Raw genomic sequence first — 25,444 nt, forward strand, 5'->3', positions numbered from 1 at the left:
CACGATTAGGCTGTCCCAAGGCGCCCTGCTAATGGCACCTCCCTCCTTCCGCCTTAGGACCCAGCCGGGCGCCCCTACGGGCTCCAGCCGGCGGCCAGCGCCTGAGGTTATTTGCCGCTTTCCCTCCGGGAGGCGCGGCCGAGCGCCGTACCGCAAAGCGGCGACTCCGCGGGGGTCTGCCGGGGCGCGGAGTCGCTGCCGGCGGTAAATGGCTGCTGCGGGCTGGAGCGCTACCCGCCGACCAGGCCGGGCCGGGCCGCTGCGGCGACGGGGCTGGCCGGGGGCGGGCGCAGGCAGGAGGCCGCCTCCGCACACGGGGAGCTGGGGCGGGCCCGCGCCGCTCGCTCCTGCCACCGCCTCCTTCCCCGCGGCGCTGGCGCCTGGCCCGTCCTACCGTGCCGGCGTGCGGGTAAGTGGCACCCCCCTCCCCGGCTCCTGCCTGGCGGCGGGCGGAGGCGCGCCCTCCCCCGGCAGCCACGGCCGCCCAGGGCTCCTCGGCGGGCGGGCGAGAGCCGCGGCCTCCGCGGTGGGGCCGGCTCCCAGGTCCCGCTCCCAGCCCGGGCACGGTGGCGGCGGGCGCGGCGGTGGTGTGGGGGGGCTCGGCCTCGGGGCAACTTTCCTCCCCGCTTGCGCCGGGCTTTCCCCGGCCCGCTTCGGGGCTCCTGCGGCGGGCGGCAGCCGCGTGGTGCCGGACCCCAGAGGCAGCCCTTTTCTCCTGTCTCCTCCCCGTCCTCCCGCCTGCCCCAGCCCCTTCGCTTGCTCTCGCCCTGCCCCGGCAGCCTCGGGGCTGGCAGCGGCAGAGCCGGGCCGCGGGACCTGCCGCCGCTCCTCCGGCCCGGGTCGCCCGGAGCGCTGCCTGCTGCGGCTGCCCGACCCTTCCCCCTGCACGAAACCCTCGCGGAGGTGCGGAGCCGCTGCTGGCTGCCCGGCCCGCATGGCTGCAGGACGCTGCTTGCACCCGGGCGGGTTCCCCGGCCCCCGCCTGAAGGGCTTGCTTTCGGGCGCTGCTGTATCATCGTGCCCTCTTAATCCGATCTGCCTCGTCTCATGACAAACTAGCTTCGTACCCAGCGCTGGCGTGTGCCTACTCTTTTATTTACTAAGTGAGAAGTACCCCATAGCCCCCACCAGCCTGTGTGTCTGACTGACAGGTACTGCACCACAAGTAATCGCTCAGCATTTCTTGCTGGCGAGAATCAAGCCCTTTATTTGTAGTAGTAAATTCAGTCTCTGCTAAAACATGGTCTCTGTTGAAATTGCTACAGAGCTGCTGTTTATGCAGATTCTGGCTTTTATGGAAACACCTGTTTGCTAGGAAAAGGACTGAGACGGTTGAGCAGCTGTCAAAAAATAATAGGCGCCTCTCACTAGCAATCTGTACAATGAGACAGTGTGCGCCCTGCTCGCTTCAACTTGCTCCTTCATGTGATTATCCTGCAGAAATTTTCCCACATGACGGCCACCATTTGGCATGGGACAGTACTTTGTTGTATGCGAGTCATTGCTCTGCTGTGAGAATAGGCCGTATCTGACAACTTTGGAGTATTTGTTGCCAATGTTAAGTTCTTCTAACAGTTTGTGTCGTTCAATAACTAGTTATTACAATTTTGTTGTAGAGACATGAGATTTGTCTTATATCCTTTGGCAGGTGGCTTGGAGGATTTCACTGTGCCAAGTGGTGTTTTGTTCGCCATGTAAAGACATTCACAAGCTGTCTAGAAGCCTTTTCCACATTAGTGCTTTATAACCCAGGCTCCGTAAAGTTGGGAACATAGAAGAATCTGGAAATGCTGGTGAATTGCTTCTTTTGGGTTTGATTTTTTTTTATTATTTTTAAAGAAGGATTTTATGTACTTTCATTTTATTTGCGGACAAACTGAAATTGGTGCTTTCTCCTTGAAGGTACATCCATTTGTTAATTGTTCTGCTTTCTTCTGTGTGTGTTTTGTCACTCCTCTCTTCAGGCATCATACACTTTTTTTTAAGTCTCTCCTTATTTCCCTTTTGTTCATTCTTTTTTCTAGCGTCCATTTTCAGTTCTTCCTTTGAGCAAAACATTTCAGGTGTTTCTAAAACAGTTGTTCCTGCCACTTTACCCTAAGTTTGTGACCTCTACAGCAGGAAGTCCAGGCAATGAAGTCAGCAGGGGCTCACAGCTAACTGGTAACAGTTAACAACCCAGCACGTGGTGATTATCGAGTTAGTAATGAGTCTTCCTTTAAAAACATACCCTTTAAAATTAAATAGAATATACTATCTAGTGACTAGAGAAATAATACAGGATGATGTGTGTAATTCTAAAATACTGCTCTGTGCCTAGATTAATTTCTTGGTAACAGTTGAATACTATTAATTTAGAAACTTGCCTGTTGTGGGCAAAAATGGCCTAACTTGGGGAGTTTAATTTAATTCATTGGCAGTTAACATAAACATTTAATTACTGATTTGGCTAGTGAGATACAAAGAAGACAACCAGTCAAACAAATACTAGGGGGAAAACTCCTTTCTTCCCCCTTCCCTTCACTCCTGACACCTCCCCTCCCCTGCTTTCCTCCTCTCCTCTCCCCTGGTTGTCCCCATGGGTTACACTCTGTCCCTTGGGCAAGGCAGCACTGGTGCAGGAGGCTGGGGTTGGTGCATGGAGGTTTTCTTTCTTCTGCTCCTTCTTTCTCATGTCTTCTGCTCCCATGTGGGCCTCTCCACAGGCCGCAGGCTCCTCAAGGATGTCCCTGCTCATTATGAGCACCTCCACAGGTTGCAGACCCCCCAGGCACGTCCCTGCTCTGGTGTGGAGAGCCTCCTTCCAAGAGTGCGTCTCCAGCCACATCCCCAACAGTGTCCCCTTCCCCATGTCCTTTAACACGCTGTCATGTGCCACCTCCTGTGCTTCCCATTGCGCCTTCTGCCACCAGCAGCTCCTCCCTTTTTTAAATCAGCTGGAGCAGAGGCACTGTGGGCTCATCTGATGAGTTGGAGTTTTGGCAGGCAGTGGGTTTGGTCCATTATGGACCCAGCTGGAACTGGCCATGACCAGCACAGGGCAGTTGATGGCCTCTTCCCATGCAACCTACCAAAACCTGCGATGTATTCCTGACACACTGGTGTGCCACTTTGGTGGTGCTGGGAGAAAGGAACTGTGGTGTCCTTTCATAAACATAAAAATAAAGCCAAACTTCTGTGCTGTACCTTGCTAAATAGCAATATTGTGTTATGTCACCAGGTTGGTAACACTTTTAGAATTCTATTTGTTATTGTCTGCTGAGTAGTTGTGTCTGCTCCTATAGAATTACTGATACATGGGTTCAGAGGTGGCTGCTTTCCATAATGATCACATTCATGCATGTTTTCATAGTTGGGCTTTTTTGCCTAAAACTTTCTCAATGACTTAGCTTTTATTTGTTTTTCAGATCTGAAGGTACTAGTTCTGCTGACGCAAAGGTGGCAGCTCAAGTTGCCAGGGAAGAGTCAGAGCTCCACTCCACCAGCGTGAGTAGTCATGTTCTCAGAGATCATTCCACTTCCTTGGTTTTTTGTTTGTCCCACTCATTCAATGATCTTGTTATTTCATCCCTCTTACCTTTGCATCTAAATTGGTGCCACCTTGACTTCCATCTGGGATTGTGTGTGTTAGAAGAGATGAGATTTCAAGCTTGGGGGAATTGAGCCGTCATCTCTCAATCCTCGCAAGATTGAATCTTGGTAGCCTTATTGCAGCCTGCCAGTACCTGAAGGGGCCTACAGGAAAGCTGGAGAGGGACTGTTTACAAGGGCATGGAGTGATAGGACAAGGGGTAATGGCATTGAGCTGAAGGAGGGTAGGTTTAGATTAGAAGTTAGGAAGAAATTCTTTACTGTGAGGGTGGTGAGACACTGGAACAGGTTGCCCAGAGAGGTTGTGGAGGCCCCATCCCTGGAACAGGTTGCCCAGAGAGGTTGTGGAGGCCCCATCCCTGGAAGTGTTCAAGGCCAGGTTGGATGGGGCTTTCGGCAACCTGATCCAGTGGAGGGTGTCCCTGCCCATGGCAGGGGGTTGGAAGTAGATCATCTTTGAGGTCCCTTCCAACCCAAACCGTTCTATGATGATTCTAGAACAAGGAATGATCGAGTATAGTCATGATTAACAGAAAGCTTGGGAACAAAAAGTTTCTTAGGCACTAAATTGCTATCGACAGCAGAACCTGCATGCACAGAGCTTACTGCACCTGTGGTAAGAGTTGGCAAGAGTGACGATGGTGGTAAATGTTCGGTGGAGTATTAAATCCTGCTGTTCTGTAGCCTAACGTGTGTGCTGCCTTGGGTGGGTATTACGTCCCCTTAACATCTCCCTTCTCTCTTCCTAAGTACATGCTGTTTCTAGCTGTAGAAAATCTTTAATTGATGTTTAACTTAAAAATGCAGAAAGTTATGTGATTTTTTTCCTGAACTGTTGCAGGGGGCAGAGTCCTTGGAGTGAAGAGACTATGTATTGATATTGCTCTTAAGCAGACAGGAAATAAGCCATTCTTCTTGCTCCTCAGGGCTTTCTATCCTACACTGTGCCTTAAACATGGAAGCTGTAGAAATGAATAGTGTATCCTTGAAACGTCCTCGCTCTGAGGATGATGTGGCTAATGCAGATGAAATTAAAAGACAGAAGATCTCAGAGAAGTCTAAGACAGGGAACGACTCCGGGCAGAGCGTTGAGACTGTAACAGAACAACCTGACAAATGTCTGCTTGAGGACACGAAAAATGAAATAATCCCCAATGAGGAAAGCGAGGAGCAGGAAGATGAGGAACTAGAGGACAGTGATGAAGATGGAGATCCAGAGAGCTTTGCAGACATGATGAAGCATGGACTGACAGAAAGTGATGTTGGCATAACTAAATTTGTTAGCTCTCATAAAGGGTTTTCTGGAATCTTGAAAGAGAGGTAACTCTTTGTCTTGTTATGTATGTTAATTCCTTGTGTTAAGCAGCTGTTGTTGTTCTCCATTTTCCTTTCTGACTCGCAGGATGCAACCGGATTATGTGCAGCCACTTGGGAGGTTCATCACTTTCTTTTCCTAGTGCTGAGACTGAAAGAAAGGTTTAATTTGGGACTTTTCTAGATTTTTTTTGTCTCTTTTGTTTCCCTTCTTTCCTGTCAAATGGAGCTCTGAAGAAAGAAGCTGTGTATGGATAGAAATACACAATTACACTGACCTTTGCCATTTGACTTGCTCTCTGGCAGCAGCATACAGCATAAAACCTTGTGCAGTACACCCACCTTTTGTACCGCTCTTCAGTGTTGATACAAGATGCACTGGAGAACAGCATTGAAACCACCCTGCTTTGGTTCTTCTTTGCTTCTCCCTGACTCTTTTGTGCTAATGTCTTTAAACATGTGTTTTGTCAGATGGTCCATTAGGCTTTAAATTATAGTCTGATCAGTTGCAATGTCATTTACAAAACATAAAAGGGAATTTCACTCAGGGTGTGGAATTTTACATTATATACTTCAGAAGATGTTTGGGGTTTAGTAGCTTTTTTTAATGAAACATCTAGGTTTTTTAAAATTAAATAACATCTTTGAATAAAACAATGCAAATACAAAACCTCACTGATGTGAGAATCATTGTTGTCCTGACTTAGCAAAGCAGTTAAGGATGCTTTATTTACACACCAAGAATTCCCTCTTTTTAAATACTGGCTTCATATATAGATCATTTTTACATAGTAAAGTGATATATACATATTATGTATGTATTTAAGCTTTATGTGCAGCATTAAGCAGCTAGCATAATGCTTCACTGGGGAAGACAGTGTGTGCTGAACCTCCTTCTGGGAAATCTGGCAGTTTTGAACCGAGGTGGCCAAAGGTAGCCAGGTGGTAGAAATGTTTGTGGGCTCATGGTTTTTCTTTGATCGTAGTTTATAACACCTATCGTTAATTTAGTCCTGGTGTTTTTATGGTACCAGTCACTAGCATGTCTAGACAGCTCCAGATAATAAGAGGGAGTGCACAGCCCTCCTCAGGAAGGAGTTCTACCGATACGATGTATGACAAACGGGGGCTTGGGGGAGATACAGGAGAAACATTCCCATGGTGAAGTTTTATTCATCCTTCAACATTCACAGACTAAGAATTTTTTTTCTTTTTTTTTACCCTTTACAAGCAAATGCTACTTAAATCATTTAGCAATTGCAACATAGACTGTACTCTATTAAAGTCAGGATGTTTTTATTATTGGAGATAGTGACTTGATGGAAAACATCACAGTCAAATTCTTTGTTGCTGTCGTGGAGTATGCAGAGTAACTTTATTTGAAAGTGTTATGTTCTCTACAATTGAATATATGTAATGGAGCTGAATTTGTCCTGCTTTCCTTGAAGAGTGGGCGACATGCACTTTATTCTGCAGGTTATTTGAAGTGACAGAGTTAATGCATTTGTGTTCGCAGTGTAGCAATGCAGTAGAGTCTTAATTGTCAGTAATGGCTGGGACTGAGGATATGCATTACTGATATCTGCAAGCTAGTGAGAAAATGATTCCGACTAACGACAGCAGGTGTTTGGTTATCTGCAAAGAAGTCTGCTGTGTTTAGATATGCCAGACTTTCTCCTGTGTTCTCCTGGTGTCCTTCTTGGGGGTGGAAATAGGTACAGCTTTCTCATGGTTGAAGTTTCTTTTATGCGAATTGAATTATGTGAATTCAGAATTCTTGAGTGAATTCTGCTAACAAACAGCTTCTTGGGAAAGGACTTTATGTGATGTGAGATTTTTTTATTATTATTATTGCAAATTTAATGCATGTTTCTTCCTATCAGATACTCGGACTTTGTTGTCCATGAAATAGGCAAAGATGGACGTGTGAGCCATTTAGATGACTTTTCTGTTCCAGTGGATGATGAGGTAAATTTTGAGGTAAAGATTGGGTAATGGCTATGCTCCTTGAGCAAAAACATTCAAAGGCTGAAAGTTGTTCCGTGAGGGTTATTTGGTATTTGTTTTCTCCCTGCCAAATATGTATTAGGACCCATCAGAAGAAACATTTACAGTTTTGTCAGATGAAGACAAGAAGCGTTTAGAGGAGCTCCAGCTTCTTAAGAATAAGGAAACTAGTGTTGCCATAGAGGTAAAATTAATAAATTATCTGAAGCTGGGGGTGGGGGGGGACAACAAGAGAGTGAGTGGGAGGTATGCGCTTTCTGGTGTATGTAAGGGATAAGAGCAGTCTGAACATGATGCAACAGGTAATGCTGAAATGTTTCCAGTTTAGGGTTTAATTCTATTAAGCCTTACAGATATACTCAAATTCATGCACATGAGTTGTCATTTTGATTTCAGTGGGACTGTACACATGAACTCAAATACATATCTTAATTTTTGTGGTGTTAAAATTTTCTTGCAGTATTTTGGTTTTCCGTCTAGTAGTATTTTATAGAATAATTATGTAAGAAGAATTAAATAAAACATCTATCCTGATGAAAGACTGTTTTCAAGGTCAGTGTTTAGTGATTTAATAGAAAAGAAGATCAGTATGCTCCTCTGTAACAAGAAAAATAAGAAGTTACAAAATGAAATTAAAACTGTATTTTTAAGCATCCAAATATTCCATGTACTTGAAGAATAACTGTTGAGCTACATTTGGGACACAGAGATGAGTAGGATTAAATCTGGTAATTTCAAATAAGCATTCACACATTAAATAATCTTATCTAGCTCTTTTTTTTTAGTTTTGCCAGAGTTTTCATTAGAAGAGGGAATTTTATTAAGCACAGAAGAGGGGAATAAATCTTGAGAATTTTCTTTTGTGAATGTTGAAACTGGGGTTTGTAGCAGCTATTTATTATGTTTCAAAGTAATTTTAATAAGTAGGACAGACTTTTAAAAGTATACCTGTTCAGTACTTTAGTGTGATTTGGTAGGTTTTCTTTAAGCATGCAGAATTTAACTCTGAGAGAATCCCTCCCCTTTTGTATTGCTTTACTTGGTTTCTGCACGCATGTGTATTAACACAGGTAATTGAAGACACCAAAGAAAAAAGAACAGTTATCCATCAGGCTGTGAAATCCTTGTTTCCTGGACTGGAGACTAAAACAGAAGATCGAGATGGAAAAAAATACATTATTGCTTATCATGCTGCTGGGAAAAAAGCACTGGCAAGTGAGTTTCAGTATCACAGCAGTTGGGTAAAGTAAATGTGAAAATTATCCCCAAAATAAAAATCGTTAGTAAGTACTTGAGGTAGAGCGTACCTCGTAATGTAGTCTGGCTTTGCTTTTTCCCTTTGCAACTGATGCTGTGCATCTAAAATGACTAGGAACACAAGGAGTGTTTCAAGTTTAAATTTCTACTTGTTTTTCTTTCCAAAGCATTCATCAAATACAACCATGTTGGAAGCGAGAGGATCTTTTGCTATGTCAGTGGGAATAGGCAGAATAGGGGCTTTATTTTCAGTATTGTTTGAACTTAGCTGTTATAAACTTACTGGCTGTGTAAGTGTGCATTGTGAAAGTAAGAAAGTAGTTGAAACATGTATGTTACACAGACAGTCAGGGTAATCTTGACTGTCTTGAAAATCCATGACAAAATTCTCAATGACTTGAATAGAGACAAGTACCTATTTGTTTTCTCAGAGTTACAGTTTTATATAAACATTATATATTTACCATGATCTTTAAGGCTACTTCTGCTTCCATATTTGGAAGTAAAATACTATTTCTATGTTGTCTTCTATATTTGCAGAAAATTGTCTTTATTCATTATAAATCACAGTTACTATTTTGGAATAATCAAAATAATGAAGGATTTTCAGAATGAAGTGTTACCCACCTTAATCTTGCCAAATACTGTTTTGGTTACTGGGGATAAATTCATGTGTTCTACAACTTTTAATGTTATTACAAATTTGTTGCTCCTGTAAGTTGAGAGGATTGTCTACATGCAGAATGTTGCACATTTAATGAAAGGTATTAAGGTGTGATTTGAACTGATTGCATTCCTATGTCGTTTCAACCTACTACAAGTGACAGTATGTAAACCTAGTGCTTTTATTTTAAAGATGAAGGAGATGGACATGAGATAATTTAAAATTGGAAATACCACCATCTCCACATTCAATTTAGTTATTATTTTTTAAGGCTTATTCTAAGCAAATAGGGGAATCTTGTATTTTTATTGGTACAATTACAATATGTTTATGTATCTTGTTTAACCATGTTTAGAAAATTTGTATGTTTGCATGCTTTATGCATGGAGTATGTATACTTACCAGCACAAAATTCTCCTCAGCCAGTTTTGTTCTCTGTTGGTTTGTAATGGTTTTACCTCCACCTTTTCTTTCTGCTGCTTCTGTTCTTTAACCATTGTTACAGTCAAGTGGTCGGTACTAAGCTGCCCAGTCTGATTTAAGAGATACTATATAAAAGAATCAAAGTATTTGAAATATGCTGAAAAGAATTTAGTGATGTGTCTCTAGGATTAAAACATTATCTGGAGCACCATCTTGTGATGCAGAGAAGCATTGTCTATTTAAACTTGACTTCCTAAGTCGTGATACTACAAAGACCTGTACATGTTGGTGGAGATGTGTGCAGTTTCAGTGAGTGTGTGTAAATGCTTATGAATGTAGGTTTTAAGAGTGCAAGTTCTTTTTAGTCAGAATTATATTTCTTTCATGTTTATTGTAGCCACTAACATGTCTTCGTCTTGAGTTGGTTACCCAGGCAAGAAACATTTCAGAAGTGTAGAATATTCAAGTATTAGCTGAGATATCTGATTACTTTTGTTGATAATGTAAAAGGTTACCAAACATACTTTCCTAAAATTTAAAATTAGAAGCTGCTTTTTGTCTATAGTAAGTTTAATCCCCACATACTTAAAATACTGCCTTACTAAATTGTCAGTAAGCTGCTGTTTCATCATTGTCCACAAATGAAGTTTGTTGCATCTCCGATTGAAGCTTTCCATATGTTCACTGTTTGCCTCTGCACGATTCCATTGCATAACTGTCTAAATTGCTGTCATCCACCACCTAACTGTTGGATGCTCCCGAAAGCATAAACAATCCCATAACCATAAACCTGCATGTTCACCTCTAAAACCCCTTTGACAGTCTAAAAATTAAATGCTACTCTTTTATGCTCTTTATGCTATGCACTGGGACAGAGGTCAGAACTGCAACAGGTAAGAGATGTTGACATTTCATGTTAACGAAATGAAATGACAACCATTACGACCTCCTAAATAGCAAGACGACTGGCCAAGCTAGTAACAATTAATTCTTTAAAACACCCTACACATAAGCAATGCTTAAGATTACCTGAAACAGCCTTGTGCTACCTCTTTTTCCTAGAGCAGTATATAGGCAGTAGTCATTCAATGCAGAGAAAGTCTGCCAGTAATAAATAACATGAATTATTGGTTTTGACAATACTGTTTGACATCTATGGTAAATTTTCCATTGATTTCATTACGCCAAGCCTTTGCCCTTCAGCCTTGTGTTTCAGACACCACTATCTGTATTTATACAACTTTAAAAGTGTATAACGGACATCCTGATATTTGAAAAGAATTTCCAGCCCTTGAGTTGCAGCAAAAGGTTTGGAAAAAGGGCTTGGAAATACAATTTTACTGTCAAAAATGTAACGTGACTCTGACATGTAGCAATAAGGACTGCAAACGATCCCTCTGGTCCATCTACCCAGTTGAATACTTTGAAGTATTGGGTGAGGAATAAATACCAGGAGCTGCAGCCTCCCAGTACTCAGCATGGCCGCAGTGATGCCCAAAGCGCGAGGAGCCAATTGATATATATAGTGTGTATATATACACTATATATAGTATCTATAGAGTCCTTTTAGTGTAGCCCAGATTGAGGCTCACTTTTTGAAGGGTGTTGAAATGACTGTGTGCAAGATGGCTTAGTTAAATTGAAAGAATGATTCCAGCTGGAGAAGACTTTCCGCGCTCTGTCTTCCTCTCTTCCCTTCTAATTACTGAGTTCTTCATGAAGGACCTTGCTCTTCAAGCTGAATGCAGTGTTTCACTGACTGTGTTTAAGAGCGGTGGTGGCTCAGAAGGGAGACTAGCAAGAGTATGAGGTCTCTTAACAGCTTTGGTCCAGTTTAGGTCCTAGGAAGCTCCACAGGGAGGGCTTTGCTTAGAAACTGATGGTGCAAGGCAAGTGTTGCAATAGTTTTTAAGTGGTTAAAGCCTACATGTATAGTATTTTATAGTGTAGCATCCAAAATTGTTTTTGCAGAAGTGTGTGTATGGATGGCAGCTTCTCAAAAAAAAGGGCAAGAAGAATTCTCTTTTACCAGAAAGTTTCCTGAAAATTAAATGTATTTGCTGTCTGTGTGGGATATATAGGCTTTATTAAACTAACGTGAACAAAAAGAGCAAATTTCCCAAGATCTTCCTGCATTGATGTTTATATACTGGAATAGGAGTGGCTTTTTCGGTTAGCTTTTGCTGTCATGAAAGACGCTTAAGCCCTTATTGTACAAACCCAGGAATGTCTGCTTGGTGGCTACCAAGAGATAAGGGACTTCTTATTTAAAACAAAACAAATCCTTAGTTTTGTTCTTATAAAACAAAGAATTTATAAACAAAGCACCTCAAAATTGGTTGCTAAACCTGTGTACAATCAGTCCCCTTTCCCAGTAATGCCAATAACAGTGGAGGATTGTAAAAGGGAAGTTTTACCTCTGGAGGCTTTTATGTGCAACAAAAGCTTGACAAATACATTGACAGTTTTCTTCCCTCTCCAGAAAATGCCAAATAATTGTACAGAATTGTAAATCAGTTGTTAGTCTGCGGGAGCTGAAGTTATCTCGCCCTCTGGGTTCTCTAAACACAGCACAGTATCAGGCTTGAATTATTTGTCAATGTCTATTGTGCCAGATTTCTCTCTCCCATAGGACTTTAAAAACAATTCACCTTAAAGTAAGTTTTTGTGAGTATACTTTTTAAGGATTTTGTAGAGATACGACTCATGCTTTTGCATGACACACAGAAATATCCTACAGAAATAAAGAATATGTTAGTACTATAAATAATAATTGTAGTCTTCCCACAAACTCCAGTGATCCTCATCTGTTAATTATAGGAGGTACTAGATGAAATGTGGAATGGCTTTTATTGCTGAAAGTCAGTGTAAGGATAAGGTTTTTGAGAAATTTAATCAGGCAATATGGCAGTTAAATGACTAGGGTGTATTTTTAGATAATTTCATGACAAAGGAACTGTCACCATTTCATTCAAGATTTTCTAGGAGACAGAATTGATTAAAGAGAAGTTTACAGCCCAGTGGAAGGGGAGAAGGTCTTTTTCGATGTGCTTTACAGCTTTTGCTGTCAGTAATTCACTTTTTTCTTTTCTTTTTTTTTAAAGCAGATGGAAATTAGCAGAAATTATCTCTTGCATATTTGTTTTAAATGTAGCTGCAATGGCAAAGATATCAATTAAATTTTAAAAAATGACACTTCAGAAATTTTAACTTTTTGTTTTTAAAGATCCAAGAAAACACTCTTGGCCAAAATCTAGGGGAAGCTACTGCCACTTCGTACTGTACAAGGAGAACAAGGATACTATGGATGCCATTAATGTCCTATCCAAATTTTTGAGGTAAGGCTGTTGTTTCTGCCAGCCTGGCTAGCATGCAGTCCTCTCCCATATGTTTCACGTTACTGTAAATGATATGCTTCAAGACTTATGTAAGAGCAATATAAGCAATACTATTGCCTAATCTGTAGCCAGTGTTTAAAAAAAAAAAAAGTTATTTTAGAATATTAAATTTAAAACTTGTAAGTTTTGGAAGGAGGTGAGAATGGAACAAAATGATCACAAGAAATTTGAAAGACTGTATTCTGCTACTTCAATGGAAAAAGGTCCACAATTGAAGTTGGCTGATCTGAGAAAGGCTTGGCAGCTCAAAGCCTCGATGTGCATAACCTGAATTAAAAGCCTTTTTTTTCCCCAGTGTGTGAATATATGCAAGTATGTTATGAACCTGTCAGATACTGTTGTGGCAATATGCTGATCAGTTCCTAAGCAGTTACAGTTGATAAACTGTTGTTCCATGTGTTAATTTCTCCATGGCAACACAGTCTTAGTTCCTTTCACCCCATCAAGTGCAGCAACAAAAAGATTTGCCAAAGGCATGATGTGAACATAGTGAATCGCAGAGGAAGGACTGTTTTAAAATTGAGTCAATTCAGTGATCTACTTGTAGAGAAACTTCCCTGCTTCTCCCCTCCTTTTTCCTTCGCCCTTCCTGTACAAAAACAAATGTTTGTAATCTAGAATCTAACCAGTATACTACTAGTATTTGTGTTTGAGAACACAATGGTAGGAGGATAGTTTGGTGGAAAAATGTGTGTAATGGCATTCCTGCTACCCCCTGGTGCCCATAGCTGGAATAATGGGAAATATTCCCTGTGTAACACAAGCTGTAAAGTACAAAGTGGAACAGAAAGGAAATTTTGCTCTCAAGGAAAGAAATGGATCGAATTTTAAATTAACTTCTCATATTCTCACATAATGCGCATGCATGGTATTCAAACAGGCATCTTATTTGAAGTTTAAGAAAATGGACGTGAATTTTTTTTTAGTGAAATTAGTAGTGGCTGCACATTTATGCATTGAGTAGATGTGTGTAAAGAAGTACTTCAAAGCTCGTATTCTGACAGCACAGTTGTGGTAAAAGTAAATCTGTCTACATGTAATTAAAACAGAAATTTCCCTGTGTTTTATGTACTTATAGATGAATTAGAAAATGTCACGTGTCAAATTGTAGCCTACTTCTGGGGAATGGATGTGTATTTTCTGTTTTTAATATAGACGATTAATCATTCTAGGTAATTATGCTGAAAACTATGTTCAATCTGTGGCTGTTTTAATATGCATAATATCTGTTACTGTTGCTTTTAAGAGTGAAGCCAAACATATTTTCCTACATGGGAACTAAAGATAAAAGAGCTATAACAGTTCAAGAGATCGCTGTTCTCAGGTAAGTGAAAGTACACTGGAGTATTTGCGCTCCTACCGTGATAGCTTGAGTATCTCGATAAATACCTTGAAGACTCAGTACGCACATGACAAATGACAGAGTCAGGTCCTGATCTTGTAAAGCATGTGTATAAATTAAGATGCTATAATCCTTTTTTATTCCATGATGATTGCTAGTATTTTCAGTCAGTGATGCTCTGAGTAATAGGCTGGGTACATGTATTTGGCTGAGGCAGTGGGCCAAATTGCCTGCGTGCTCTTACACTGTGTGGCTCCCATGCAACAGCAGAACAACAGAATGACATGGTGAAAATTATCTCCCATTGCGTTCCTGAATTTTATTTCCCCCTTCCTCCAGCTGGAATCCTATTTTCTTTCTCACTGAACTCTCTGAACAGCTCCAGAGAAAGCTAACCACTGCCTTTGCTCATCTGTGAGTAGCCAGAAGGGGCAAAACATGATGAGGAATTTTTCCTGCCTTAACCTACTCCCATAAGTCACCTACTAAGAGAAAATAAAATTTATTTTGTCATATTCCAAGATAATTATATGGTTTCCGGGCACCTGAAATTAGTGTTACATCCATAACTGAGAATGATGGATGCCTTGCAGTCATATATTACAATATCTGTTTAGCTAGCTGGAATATTCTGCCTGGACTAATATTTACTACTCTTTGAAAACCATGCTTTTCAAGTGAGGAATTCCAAGGTTTGAGAGCCAGAAATTTGATCAAATCCTTGTTAAAAGGAGAGCATTCACTACTTAATTGTTCATATTTTTGCTCTCAGTGGTTTCCATGTGCATACGTTTGCACATATGAAAGGAATTATTAATTTGTGAATCGCGAGGAGCCCTAGATTCTTGTTGTGGCAAGGCAAGTTTGCAAAGAGATGACAATTAACCAAACTTGTGGTGTAGCCATCTCAGGTGCTGTTCCATTTACGTTTACTGTGATCACATTTAATCTTGTGTCAGCGTGCGGTAATCATCAGCTGGGGGGAGCGTAGTGATTTGTGGAGTCTGTGCAGTAGTGCCACAGTACCTGACTCTCCTGCGCAGCCTTGGAGAAGGATGGCGTCAGAGAGGAGACCTTACTGTTTATTAGCCCGTTCCGAGCTGAGTACGCTGGCCAGGCTAGTTGAGAAACTTGTGTATCCTGCTATAAATTTTAGTGGAAATGTGAAAGAGCAGCTGCATGATGCAAAGAACAAGGTATGCTTCCAAAAGTACTAGCAACAAAAATGACAGGTATCAGTGACAGATTGGATTTCATACTCCCTCATCTGCACTAAGCTTACACAGTGGCTAATTGCTTAACTCTGTGTTCATGAGTGTGCTAACTGGAGTGTGTTCATGGTGTAGTTACTCAAATGAAGCAGAGTTCAGCTTGTGGGGTACAGTATACATCAATATTGCAACATACTTTTTGTTAAGTGCATATGGTAACATAGATGTCAAAAGACAATACTAACAGTCTTTGTCATGGTATACATTTTCTCTTGTATATGTAGCCTTAAGAATTACCTGTTCTTTTCTTCTAGATATTTCATTAAAATACTTTGAAAAGGCAACAATAGAAAATTGGGGAAACTGGACTCGCTGCTTTTTGTTTTGAAATGCTGGTATTTCTGTATTTATTTAATTATCTGTTTTTCTAAGCATATGTTGGTCACTGTTGTCTGGTTTTTTTTTTTAGAATCACTGCACAAAGACTTGCTCATTTGAATAAATGTTTGATGAACTTCAAATTAGGAAATTTCAGTTACAAGAACCATCCACTGAAATTAGGAGAACTGCAAGGGAACCATTTCACTGTTGTTCTCAGGTAATATGTTAGTATGTATTTAGACAGTTCTGTTAGAATTTCTTTTTCTTTAAATAGTTAAGGGATATCAGTGCATCTTTTGTTACAAAAAAGAAGAAAAGTCCTTCTATTGGCAGGAATCTGTTGAATTTGATAAATGCTATATAATGTTGATGTTGAGCTTTAATATTATGGGGATCACAAAATGGTGTAAGCCCTTAATAATCTGTCTATAACTTTTTTTTTTTAATGCTAGAAACATAACAGGAACTGATGACCAGATAGAGCAAGCAATGCACTCTCTCAGGGAAATTGGATTCATTAATTACTATGGAATGCAAAGATTTGGAACCACAGCTGTTCCTACGTATCAAATTGGCAGGTATGTGTTGTTTTCATTTCCTCCCCCCTTTTTTTAAAAAAAAAAAAAAATAAAAATCACTGTGTAACTTATAATGTATTTTTGGGAATGTTTTTCTAGCATATTGCATATGCCAGTTTTAATTTTACATTCAAGAAGGAACTTGTTTCTGAACTTGCTTCGGCAGGTATCTTGCATAATACCACTACTTTTAATATTGAATAAATCTAAACACTAATACTTTTTTTTTTATATATACGTTGGCTAAATCTCCTCTAAATATATTTAGTCAGTTTTTAATAAACTTTACTGTTTGAATCTTAGAGCTATTCTACAGAACAATTGGAATGAAGTAATAGATTTGATATTAAAACCACGACCAGGAGGTAAGGACTGAAAAATGGTACATTAAGTGTTTCTGCCTCTCCTCTTCCAAAAATTGTATGTTCAGGAAAAACACTTTCAGATTCTTTTAATTTGAAAGGACCTTTTTGAGCCCAGCTTTGCATGTGCTGAACTTTGGCCAGTTTAGCAATGGAAAAGCAATCTTCAGACTCTCTGCCTTTCTCCTCCTCTTCCCTTGCTGTGCAGTTTCTTGCACTCTTGGGAGTGAAAAGGGACCTGAGTACTTAGACACAGAGTCTGCTCAGCCTTCAAACCTCAACTATTCTGTGATTCTGTTAATCTGTGTAATTACGGTGACTGAAACTTTAATTTTTCAACTGTTTTAACAAAAGGTGAGATGGGTGGTGTGTAGTTAAAATATTTTTATTTTACATCCTTGTTCTAGCTGAAAAGGGATACTTAGTAAAATGCAGAGAAGAATGGGCAAAGACTAAAGATCCAGCAGCAGCCCTCAAGAAACTACCCGTAAAAAGGTGCGTGGAAGGACAGCTTCTACGTGGACTCTTAAAGTATGGAATGAAGAACGTAATCTCTGCATTTGGCATAGTGAGTGTAAAAGTGCTGTGGGGTATTTACTTGCATAAATGCTCTTTTGATGGTATCATGATGAATTTGAAATAGACTCATAGATGCTTGATGAGTAGAAGGTTAAGTGTAAAATCTTTATATTTATCCTGTCTTTTTGCTTGAAGTACTGCTGCATGGTAACTGATGACATCTGTAATTAATGTATGCATAATGAGCTTTCCAATTTATACAACAATCTCTCTGGTCTGTTGGAATCAATGCAGTTACAGTTAGTAACCCTGTATAATAGAGATCCGAGAATTCTGCGGAAGTTCATTATCAGTTTTTCTGTTGCTTTAAACGTACAAATCAAACTGATAGTGGGCTAATGAATCAGCTTGGCATAGGGGTGGTGGATTCACTGTCATTTTCAAGTACTGTAATCAAGGGCAAGTCTTTGGAGAAAATACCTCATCACCAGCAAACTACTGGGCCCATTGTAGGAGCTGAGGAATAATTTCTTCTTTATGAAGAAGATAATTAGAATAACGCTGTGCCTTCACATCTGCAAAGTTTAGTTAAGATTTCAGGAGGTTAAGTATGAATTCAGTGTTTTATAATAGCCCCATGTGTTTGATGAGCTGTTGAATAAAAAAAAATTTAAAAAAGCTTTTTTTTAATTTAAGCACAAGGGTGGGTTTTTTGTGCAGAATTCAAATGTGTAAAAGCATTATTTCTTCATAAACCCTTTTCCCAAATAATGAACAAAACCCAAATCTGTATACCAAGAAACTGTGTTAGTCTTGTTGCTGGAGAACATTTCAAATATATGCATCTCTGGTTATGATTGAGAGAAAAAACTAAAAATACATCTTTCTAATGTTTCACTTCTTTCTTTACCTCTAGATACCAAGAAATAATCGCTTAATGTATATTCATAGCTACCAGAGTTATGTGTGGAATAACATGGTGAGCAAGAGAATAGAAGAATACGGCCTTAGAGCCGTACCAGGAGATCTCACGCTTAAAGGAGGTAAAGTCGGACAAACAACAAGCCAGTGGTGCTCCGTAGTTTAAATGCCTAGGAAAACAAGGCACATATCTGTTATGTGATACTGCATACATGTTTTCTTTTCCCTCTCGCCCATTTTGGTGCAGTGATTTCTGAATCCGTTAACCAGTTTTGGTCAAATTTTGCAAGAAATTGGAAGTTAGGTATTACATTTCCATGAGCTGTTGGTTTGCTTGTTTTTCAAAATAGTTGGATAGGGAAGAGAGACCATGAAGGACTGATTGTTCTCAAGAATGAACTCAAACCTGATTGAGCTATGGAGAACTATGGAAGGATGTTATCAATGTTTTAATCACAGAAGGTTTTGTTTGTAGTGGTATTGTGTAAAGCAGAGGCTCAACTCAATTGAAACTTTCTTCACTTGGATTTGCTCTGGCATTTCCCTGGGGCAAGAATATCCACAGTATTTCTCCTTCATGTATGCCTGATGCCTCGTTAGAGGACTGTTCACCTAGCAGTCCTTACTTCAGCTTTAAAAGTCACTGCAGACCAGGCTGTGATTCTGCCAGTGACTGTCACAGCCGTGAAGACTGTTATTTCTTTTCTTGAAAATTTTGTCTATTAAGTGAAGATAAAACATAGTAGTTATCTCTCTCAAAGTACGCTTGTTTCAATCAAGTGGTTCATTTTAAATTTAGCAAATGTTAACTGTCACAGGCATCCATACTGGTAACTCTTAATTTTTTTCTGTCCTGATTGTAGCCACAGCTGTTCATATCGAAGAAGGAGATGTTGATAACTACACTATCCACGATGTAGTGATGCCATTGCCTGGATTTGATGTTATTTATCCAAAGCATAAAAGTAAGTCTGACTGTTAACTTAAGTACTGACTCTGGAAATGTAAGTCTGCTTTAAGATTGTTCGTAAAAGGAAGATTAGATCTAGGCAACGTTGGTGACCGTTAAAAAAAGACACTATTTCAGAGCTGACATACATTACTGTCAGCCTCTTCCATTGTGATAACAATAATCTGAATTGTAACTTGTTTCATTTAACATATATCTGTTTCATATTTCTTTTTAGCAAGTAGCTTTTCCAAAGAAAGAAATTCTTCACTGAGGCAAAAGTATTTATGTCAGCACAAGGGGAAAAAAATGGTGAAATGTTGATTGAAAAGTGTATGCATTTGATTTTTAAATTGGAAAACAAACCAAACTTCTAGAATTTGTAAGCCAAGCAAACACCTGAAGTTAGGAAAAAGAACCACATCTGTTTAAATATTAACCAATATGAATGTTTAAAAACCAAAACATATCTTTCATCTTCTGTATATAAAGTGTATTGGATCTAAATTGTTTTTAATGGAATAGGTTGAGCGATCTATAATTATCTGCATACACCATGATGTTATTACTAAGGGATAGACTTGTAGAATCATTTTGGTTGGAAGGGACCTCAGGAGGCCATCTGGTCCAGCCTTTGGTCAAAGCAAGGTCGGTGCCATATTCAGGCCAGCTTACTCAGGCTTTGTCCTGTCAGGTCTGAAACTTTTAAGAACAAATAGTCTCTAAGTCTTCTCCTCTCTGAGCTAGAAAAGACCAGTTCTCTCAGACTCTTCTCAGAGGCCATGTGCTACAGCCCTTGGCCATTGGGGTGATCCTCTGTTGGACTCATTCAGGTTTACCAGCATCTGTTTTGTACTGGACACACTGTTCTGAGTACCGTCTCATGAGTGCCCAGTAAAGGGCAGTAATTGGTTTTCTTGGTGCAGCTACTGGGTAAGCTCCTGTTGCTATTAGCTTTTGTTGCTGCCAGGGCGCTCTGGTAAGTCTCCTTTCCACTGGGAGTCCCAGGTGACTGTCAGCAGAGTTGCTCCCTGGCCTGTACCATTGCAAGGAGTTAATCACCATCAGGTACGGGACTTTGTCCTTGCTGAATGTAATGAGGTTCCTCTCAGCCCATTCCTCTAGCCTGCCTACTTCCCTCTGAGTGGCAGTCCTGCCTGTGGGTGTATCGACTGCCACCCCAGCTTGATTGTGTCCACAGACTTGGGGTGAATTCCGGCTCCTCCTCCATGTATGCTGATAAAGGTATTCTAACAAGACACCTCACAGTTCCTGAGGAACTCTGCTTGTAAGGAGCTTCTAGGTAGAGCTCAAACTGGTAGTGACTATGAGCCAGATGATGAGCCAGACAGTTCTTTACCCATCTAGCAGTCCACCCACTTAATGTTATAACTTTGGATACAAAGATGCTGTGAGAACATGTTGACACCTTTGCTAAAGGCAAGGTAGGCAACAGTCACTGCTCTCCCCTTGTCCATAGATGTAATAATTTCATCATAGACGGCAGTGAGGTTGGTGGGTTTTTTGGTTTTTCTTTTCTTTTTCTCCCCCTTTTGTAAAACTGTGCTCATTATTATTCTCATTGTGTGCCCAGAAACATGTTGCAAGAAGATTAGCCCCATTATTTTTCCCAGAGACCAAAGTGAGTCTGACTGGTCTGTAATTCCCTAGATCATCCTTCTTTCTGAAGATGTGTGCAACATTTGGTTTTCTGCTGTCGCCTGGGACCTCCCCAGATCTCCACGATCTTTCAGAGATGATAGAGAAAAGCTTTACCAGGTTGTGAGCCAGCTCTCTCAGCTTGTATCTTCTTCCAGTATTGGTAGACTCTCTCTTTCCTGAACATTGCCTCTAGGAACAGAGGCCTGGGAGACCTTGCTGGTCAAGACTGAGGCAAAGGAGGTGCTGAGACCATCAGACTTATGTCTGTTGCTAGACCACCTGCCCTGTTTAGCAGCAGGCCAACATTTTCCTTGTATTCTTTCATTCCCGTTGCAATTTAACTCTTGTTGTTCTTGATGTCTGGTGCTGATTTCAACTCTAGCTGAGCTTTGGCTTTCCTAACACCATCCCTATGAGCCTGGACTATGTTTATATATTCCTTCTTTGTAGCTGGCCCTAGCTTTTACCTACTGTATGTGTCCTTACATATGAGCTTAGTCACGAGTTCCCTACTTTGCCAAACCAGTCTCCCAATACGTATGCTAGTTTTTCTCAATATTGGGTTGAACTGCTCTTGTCTTTGGTTGTCCTTAAAACACCAGACAGGTCTCCTGAGACTCTCTGCCTGTCAGAGCTAAGTCCCAGAGCTAGGATCCTATTTATCGCCCATCTCTGAAACACTTGGAAGGTAAAGATCTATTTGTAATGAGGTGTGGCTCTGAACCACACTGCGTAAAAAGTTTGGAAAGAAATGCTGCAACTTTTTACGTTCAGTATATTTATACGGGGATTTGCCCCCAGTAAACCTAACTTATTCCTGTTTAAAATTCCCAGCTGCATGAAGTAATGCTGGCAATTGCACTGCAAATCAAAGGCACCAGACAGCATTTTAGCTGCAGTATGTTCTTGTATTTCCATTGCCTTCCCTGTCTTCCCAAGGTGTGTGTGCACACGCCCTTACTTAAGGATACAAGACTGTAATAGAATTACTCTTTCTGTTGGCGGTGTACTTAAAGGTCCCTATGGGCTAATTTCTTCAGAGGGCTCTTTTAACTCATTTCACTCTGCTGCTTTTTCAAAGATAGAGCAATGGGTAGTCTGGCCCATTGGTTTTTTTTCTCCATCTACTTGAGATTTGTCTTGTGAAGTTTAGATAATTGGAAAGCATGCATTAGATGTCAATGAAATGTCAATAAAATATTTTGTAAATTGTTTTCAGCTGACATTTTGATTTGCTAAGATTCTTTCTTGGTTACTGCCTCTACTAATCAGGTTATAGAAGCAAACATTGTAGGTAATAAGATTTGCAATAAGTAATTTTAAACTTCTATGTAACATTTATCCTATATATGCTGAAAACTACTAAATATAAGGGAAGGAATGATCCATGAAAAAAGGCTGTTTTCAGCCTACGCTCTCTCCTATTTAAATATTTTCCTCTCTTGCAGTTGGTGAGGCCTACAAGGAAATGCTAGTAGCTGACAATCTTGATATCAACAACATGAGGCATAAGATCAGAGATTATTCACTTTCTGGAGCGTACAGAAAGATTATCATTCGACCTCAGAATGTCAACTGGTAAGTAGGAGGATAAAGGAAATTACACCTGAATTGACAGCTTAGAGTATTATGTGGGATGACTAAGTATAAGAACCATTAGACCAAGTACAAGACCCACGGGATGTACATGCAGACTGAAACACAGGTAGGGAGGAATCTCTGTGCGTTTCCCTCATGTTTTTTATGCAGTTAAAGTTCTTCCTTGGTCCTCTGGCTCTGTGATGCATGAGCGTCAAGACATCTAGTTGTTACACTCCTTGCAAGGGCTTGCTTGAACACTTCATATATGATTATTTATGTTGAAACCATGATAGATAATATTCAAAACAGGTTTTTTTGGTAGTCTTGCTATGAGAAAGTTGGTCTGCAATTACCTATCTGTCAATCAGAAAGATCTGTATCCCATAAACCTACTAAATCACTGTTGTTAGAGGTACAACCTAGTTGTCATATGGCAACTGAATAAATACCTTTTAAACAGGTGACTGTAGACATGTGCAGAAAGACTTGATCACTGATGCATAGAGAAAAAGTATAGAGAGTTTAGGAGGGAGACAAAAAATATAAATGTTTACACTTGATTTTAATTAAAATGCTGATGTTTAAAGCTTACCTACTTCCTAGTTACTTTTTCAGCCTCGTCATTACGTATGGCATGATTTCTGTTAAATGAGTGGCAGAGAGAGTAGAATATGTAAGACCTTTCAAAGAAGTTTAGATGGCTTTCTTCAAAATGAAGGCTTCCCCCCGAAGTATTCTTAGAGTTGACTCCATTCTTCCCATAATTTCATAAGCTATACTTCTTGTATAGCTGGAAATCCTGACAGCCCATGAGGGAAAACAGAGGAGTTTATAATCTTCATCAAACACAGGCGAGTCTTCTACATAAAGCTTTACCAGTTATTGCACCTAAATGCCGCCTTACGTTATTTTATTGCAAAATCAATTCCATTTCAGTTGTAACTGCCAAACTGGAATAATAATAATAATTAGATAATATATAAATAATACATTTATATAAAGTAATACAATTATAAATTTTATTCCAAATATTTAAAAATAATAATTAAAAAAATCTTACGTATATTATAAAGGGAGGTTGTTGCATATGATGATCCCAGAATCCCATTATTTACTACGGATTTGGATAAGCTGGAAGGAAAAACGTTACCAGTTCTTCCTACAGGTAAGTTGATTTTTTTGCTGATGGTTGCAAACCAGAAGTTTGATCTGGCTGTTGCTTTGAACTGCTACATATTGAAAGGTCTTTTAAGGAAGAGCTTTCATTCAACTAGACTGTTAAGCAGTGCTATTAAAGATAGCCAAAGTTAAGTGTCTAAATAAGGACTTTTATTTCTCCAGAGCGCGAGCAATTCTTCCAGCAGTCTCTATCGACTGTTACATTTTCTTATAGACATATGTAAAGTCAGGTAAATGCTTAGCAATGTCTGTGAAATGCATGAAGGTGGAATTAAGCCACAAATTGTCTATATGCTTGAGCATATTTATTTGTGCTGAACATAAGAGACTACTCAAATACTTACATTTTTTTTACATAACTCTGGTCACAAGGTCTTTTGACACTACTTTCCAGAAAAAATGAAGAGAGGCTAGGAATTTAGTTTTGAAAGAACAAAAGTTTATTTTGCTTTAAAAAGAAGAAAAACCCCAAAATACCACTTCTTGCTGAGAGAAAATGTTAAAAAGAAGTTGTTTTATGAAATTACACTATGGATTGTAAATTGGAGTGTGGTGGTGGTGGTGGTTTTGTTTTATGGGGTGGGGGGGTTGGTCATGGAAAATTTTAGACTAGTTTAGATGGCATCCAGAATAAGCATTACTTATGCCCTTAACAACTTTTTTTTTTTTTTTTTTGCTTTGTGTTTCCTCTTACCCCTTATGACAGATGGTAAATTCAGGGCACTAAAGATGGAGTTCTCCCTTCCCCCATCCACTTATGCTACCATGGCGATCCGAGAAGTTTTGAAAATGGACACAAGCATAAAAAACCAGACACAATTGAATACTACCTGGTTACGCTGAATGAACTGCAAAAAATACTTAGATTTTAACATATGTAAGGTGTTTTCCTATTTACATGTTCTGTACAAATCTTTAAAAGATTGGTAGTAAGAGATTTGTATTTTTTTAAGTTTTTATTAGTGCTAGCATTTAACTTCAGTAGTCATTTGCAAGATGGTGGCTGTAATATAGATCTTAGTGACTGGTGCTTTTAAATGAATGAATAAGTTGCTTGAGCTGTAATATAGCTGCATCTTTAAGAAGGGGGCTTATAATAGTTTCAAACATGGAAGAATGTTTAGCTTGCTTTTTTTTTTTGGCAAGCACTGAATGTTTTGATGAGTTCATCACACTTAAGTCTCTTCCACTAAATTAAATTACAGCTTAGGAAAAGAAGTTACAACAAAGTTAAGGCAACGGTGAACATTTATATTGCAGGAGTTTTTGCTGGTAGCAATTGTGCTGATGCAGTAGAGGATTCTGTTAGCAAGGCTTTTTATGTGCTGTAAAGATGTACAGCTGTTTTAATTAGTTGGTCTTTTCATTGAGAAAATACTTGTGCCTATTTTCCAGCTTTACTAATACCTGTACCAAAGAACAGGTACTGAAAATAAATTAACCTAAAAATTTAAGTGTGTATCAGTAACTACTTCCTTTACACACCTCATCTGTCCATTACTGGCAAAAATATTATAAAGCTGTTCTAAAAAGACATTGCATTTTCAGCAAAAAAAAAAAAAAGTTTGTGTTGCTAAAATCCACGTGGATAGAAGACGGTCACCACCGTTGTATGCCGTGGTGGCTGGAAGGCCCTTCGCGCCCGTGAAGTACCTCAGGAGAGGACGTGCCTCGAGCAGCACGAAGCGGGGCTGCGCTTTCCACACGGGAACAAAATTAGCTGCTGCTCCGGCCATTAGCAGCCCAGCCTTCCTAAAAGCGTGGCGACCGGCCGCCCGGAGCTGTGCGAGGGCCGGAAAACCGTGCGGACCCGGCCGAACGCGCTGCTGGGAACGCTGGCCGGAGCCTGGCGCATGCGCGCTGCTGACGGCGAGCAGCGGGGGCGCCTCACGCACCCCACGAGGCGGTTGCGGAGGGCAGTGCGCATGCGCCCGTGACCAGCCGCCCGCGGGGCTGTTGGCCGCTGACGCGGCAGGGGCGGGGCTGCGGCGGGTGAGGGTGCCCCGGTCCTGTCAGCGGCTTCCCGGGGCCGCGGGTGCGTCCCCCGCCGCTGGGAGGGCGCTGAGGGGACCGGCGCAGGCCTGAGGGCTGCTGCGGGGACCCGA

General features: G+C 40.5%; 1 protein-coding gene across 10 annotated transcripts; it reads left to right on the forward strand.

Annotated features, from left to right (window-relative positions):
• Positions 1-24,788, forward strand: PUS7 (pseudouridine synthase 7). 10 transcript variants are annotated; one of them, XM_054813056.1, is made up of 19 exons: positions 1-409; positions 1,649-1,902; positions 3,408-3,486; positions 4,433-4,911; positions 6,789-6,885; positions 6,995-7,096; positions 7,983-8,127; positions 10,132-10,149; positions 12,483-12,594; positions 13,901-13,978; positions 15,677-15,805; positions 16,041-16,166; positions 16,470-16,531; positions 16,936-17,096; positions 17,964-18,090; positions 18,832-18,933; positions 22,028-22,157; positions 23,234-23,325; positions 24,046-24,788. In XM_054813056.1, exons 4-19 carry the CDS (start codon positions 4,547-4,549, stop codon positions 24,180-24,182), a joined length of 1,983 nt encoding a protein of 660 aa, XP_054669031.1. In that variant the 5' UTR covers positions 1-409; positions 1,649-1,902; positions 3,408-3,486; positions 4,433-4,546; the 3' UTR covers positions 24,183-24,788. The 10 variants fall into 10 exon arrangements, with proteins under 10 accessions (XP_054669031.1, XP_054669032.1, XP_054669033.1 ...); XM_054813057.1 differs by having other exon boundaries at positions 4,518-4,911; XM_054813058.1 differs by having other exon boundaries at positions 1,649-1,793.
• The last annotated feature ends 656 nt before the right edge of the window (positions 24,789-25,444 follow it).

Source organism: Grus americana, chromosome 1 (assembly GCF_028858705.1).
Source record: "Grus americana isolate bGruAme1 chromosome 1, bGruAme1.mat, whole genome shotgun sequence".
Taxonomy (NCBI): Eukaryota; Metazoa; Chordata; class Aves; order Gruiformes; family Gruidae; genus Grus; species Grus americana.

Coding starts and splice junctions, on each gene's coding strand:
- PUS7 (XM_054813056.1), top strand. CDS start 4,547: ATGGAAGCTGTAGAAATGAATAGTGTATCCTTGAAACGTCCTCGCTCT. Junction 18,934..22,027: donor TATTTATCCAAAGCATAAAA/GTAAGTCTGACT, acceptor CCTCTCTTGCAG/TTGGTGAGGCCTACAAGGAA. Junction 22,158..23,233: donor CGACCTCAGAATGTCAACTG/GTAAGTAGGAGG, acceptor TATATTATAAAG/GGAGGTTGTTGCATATGATG.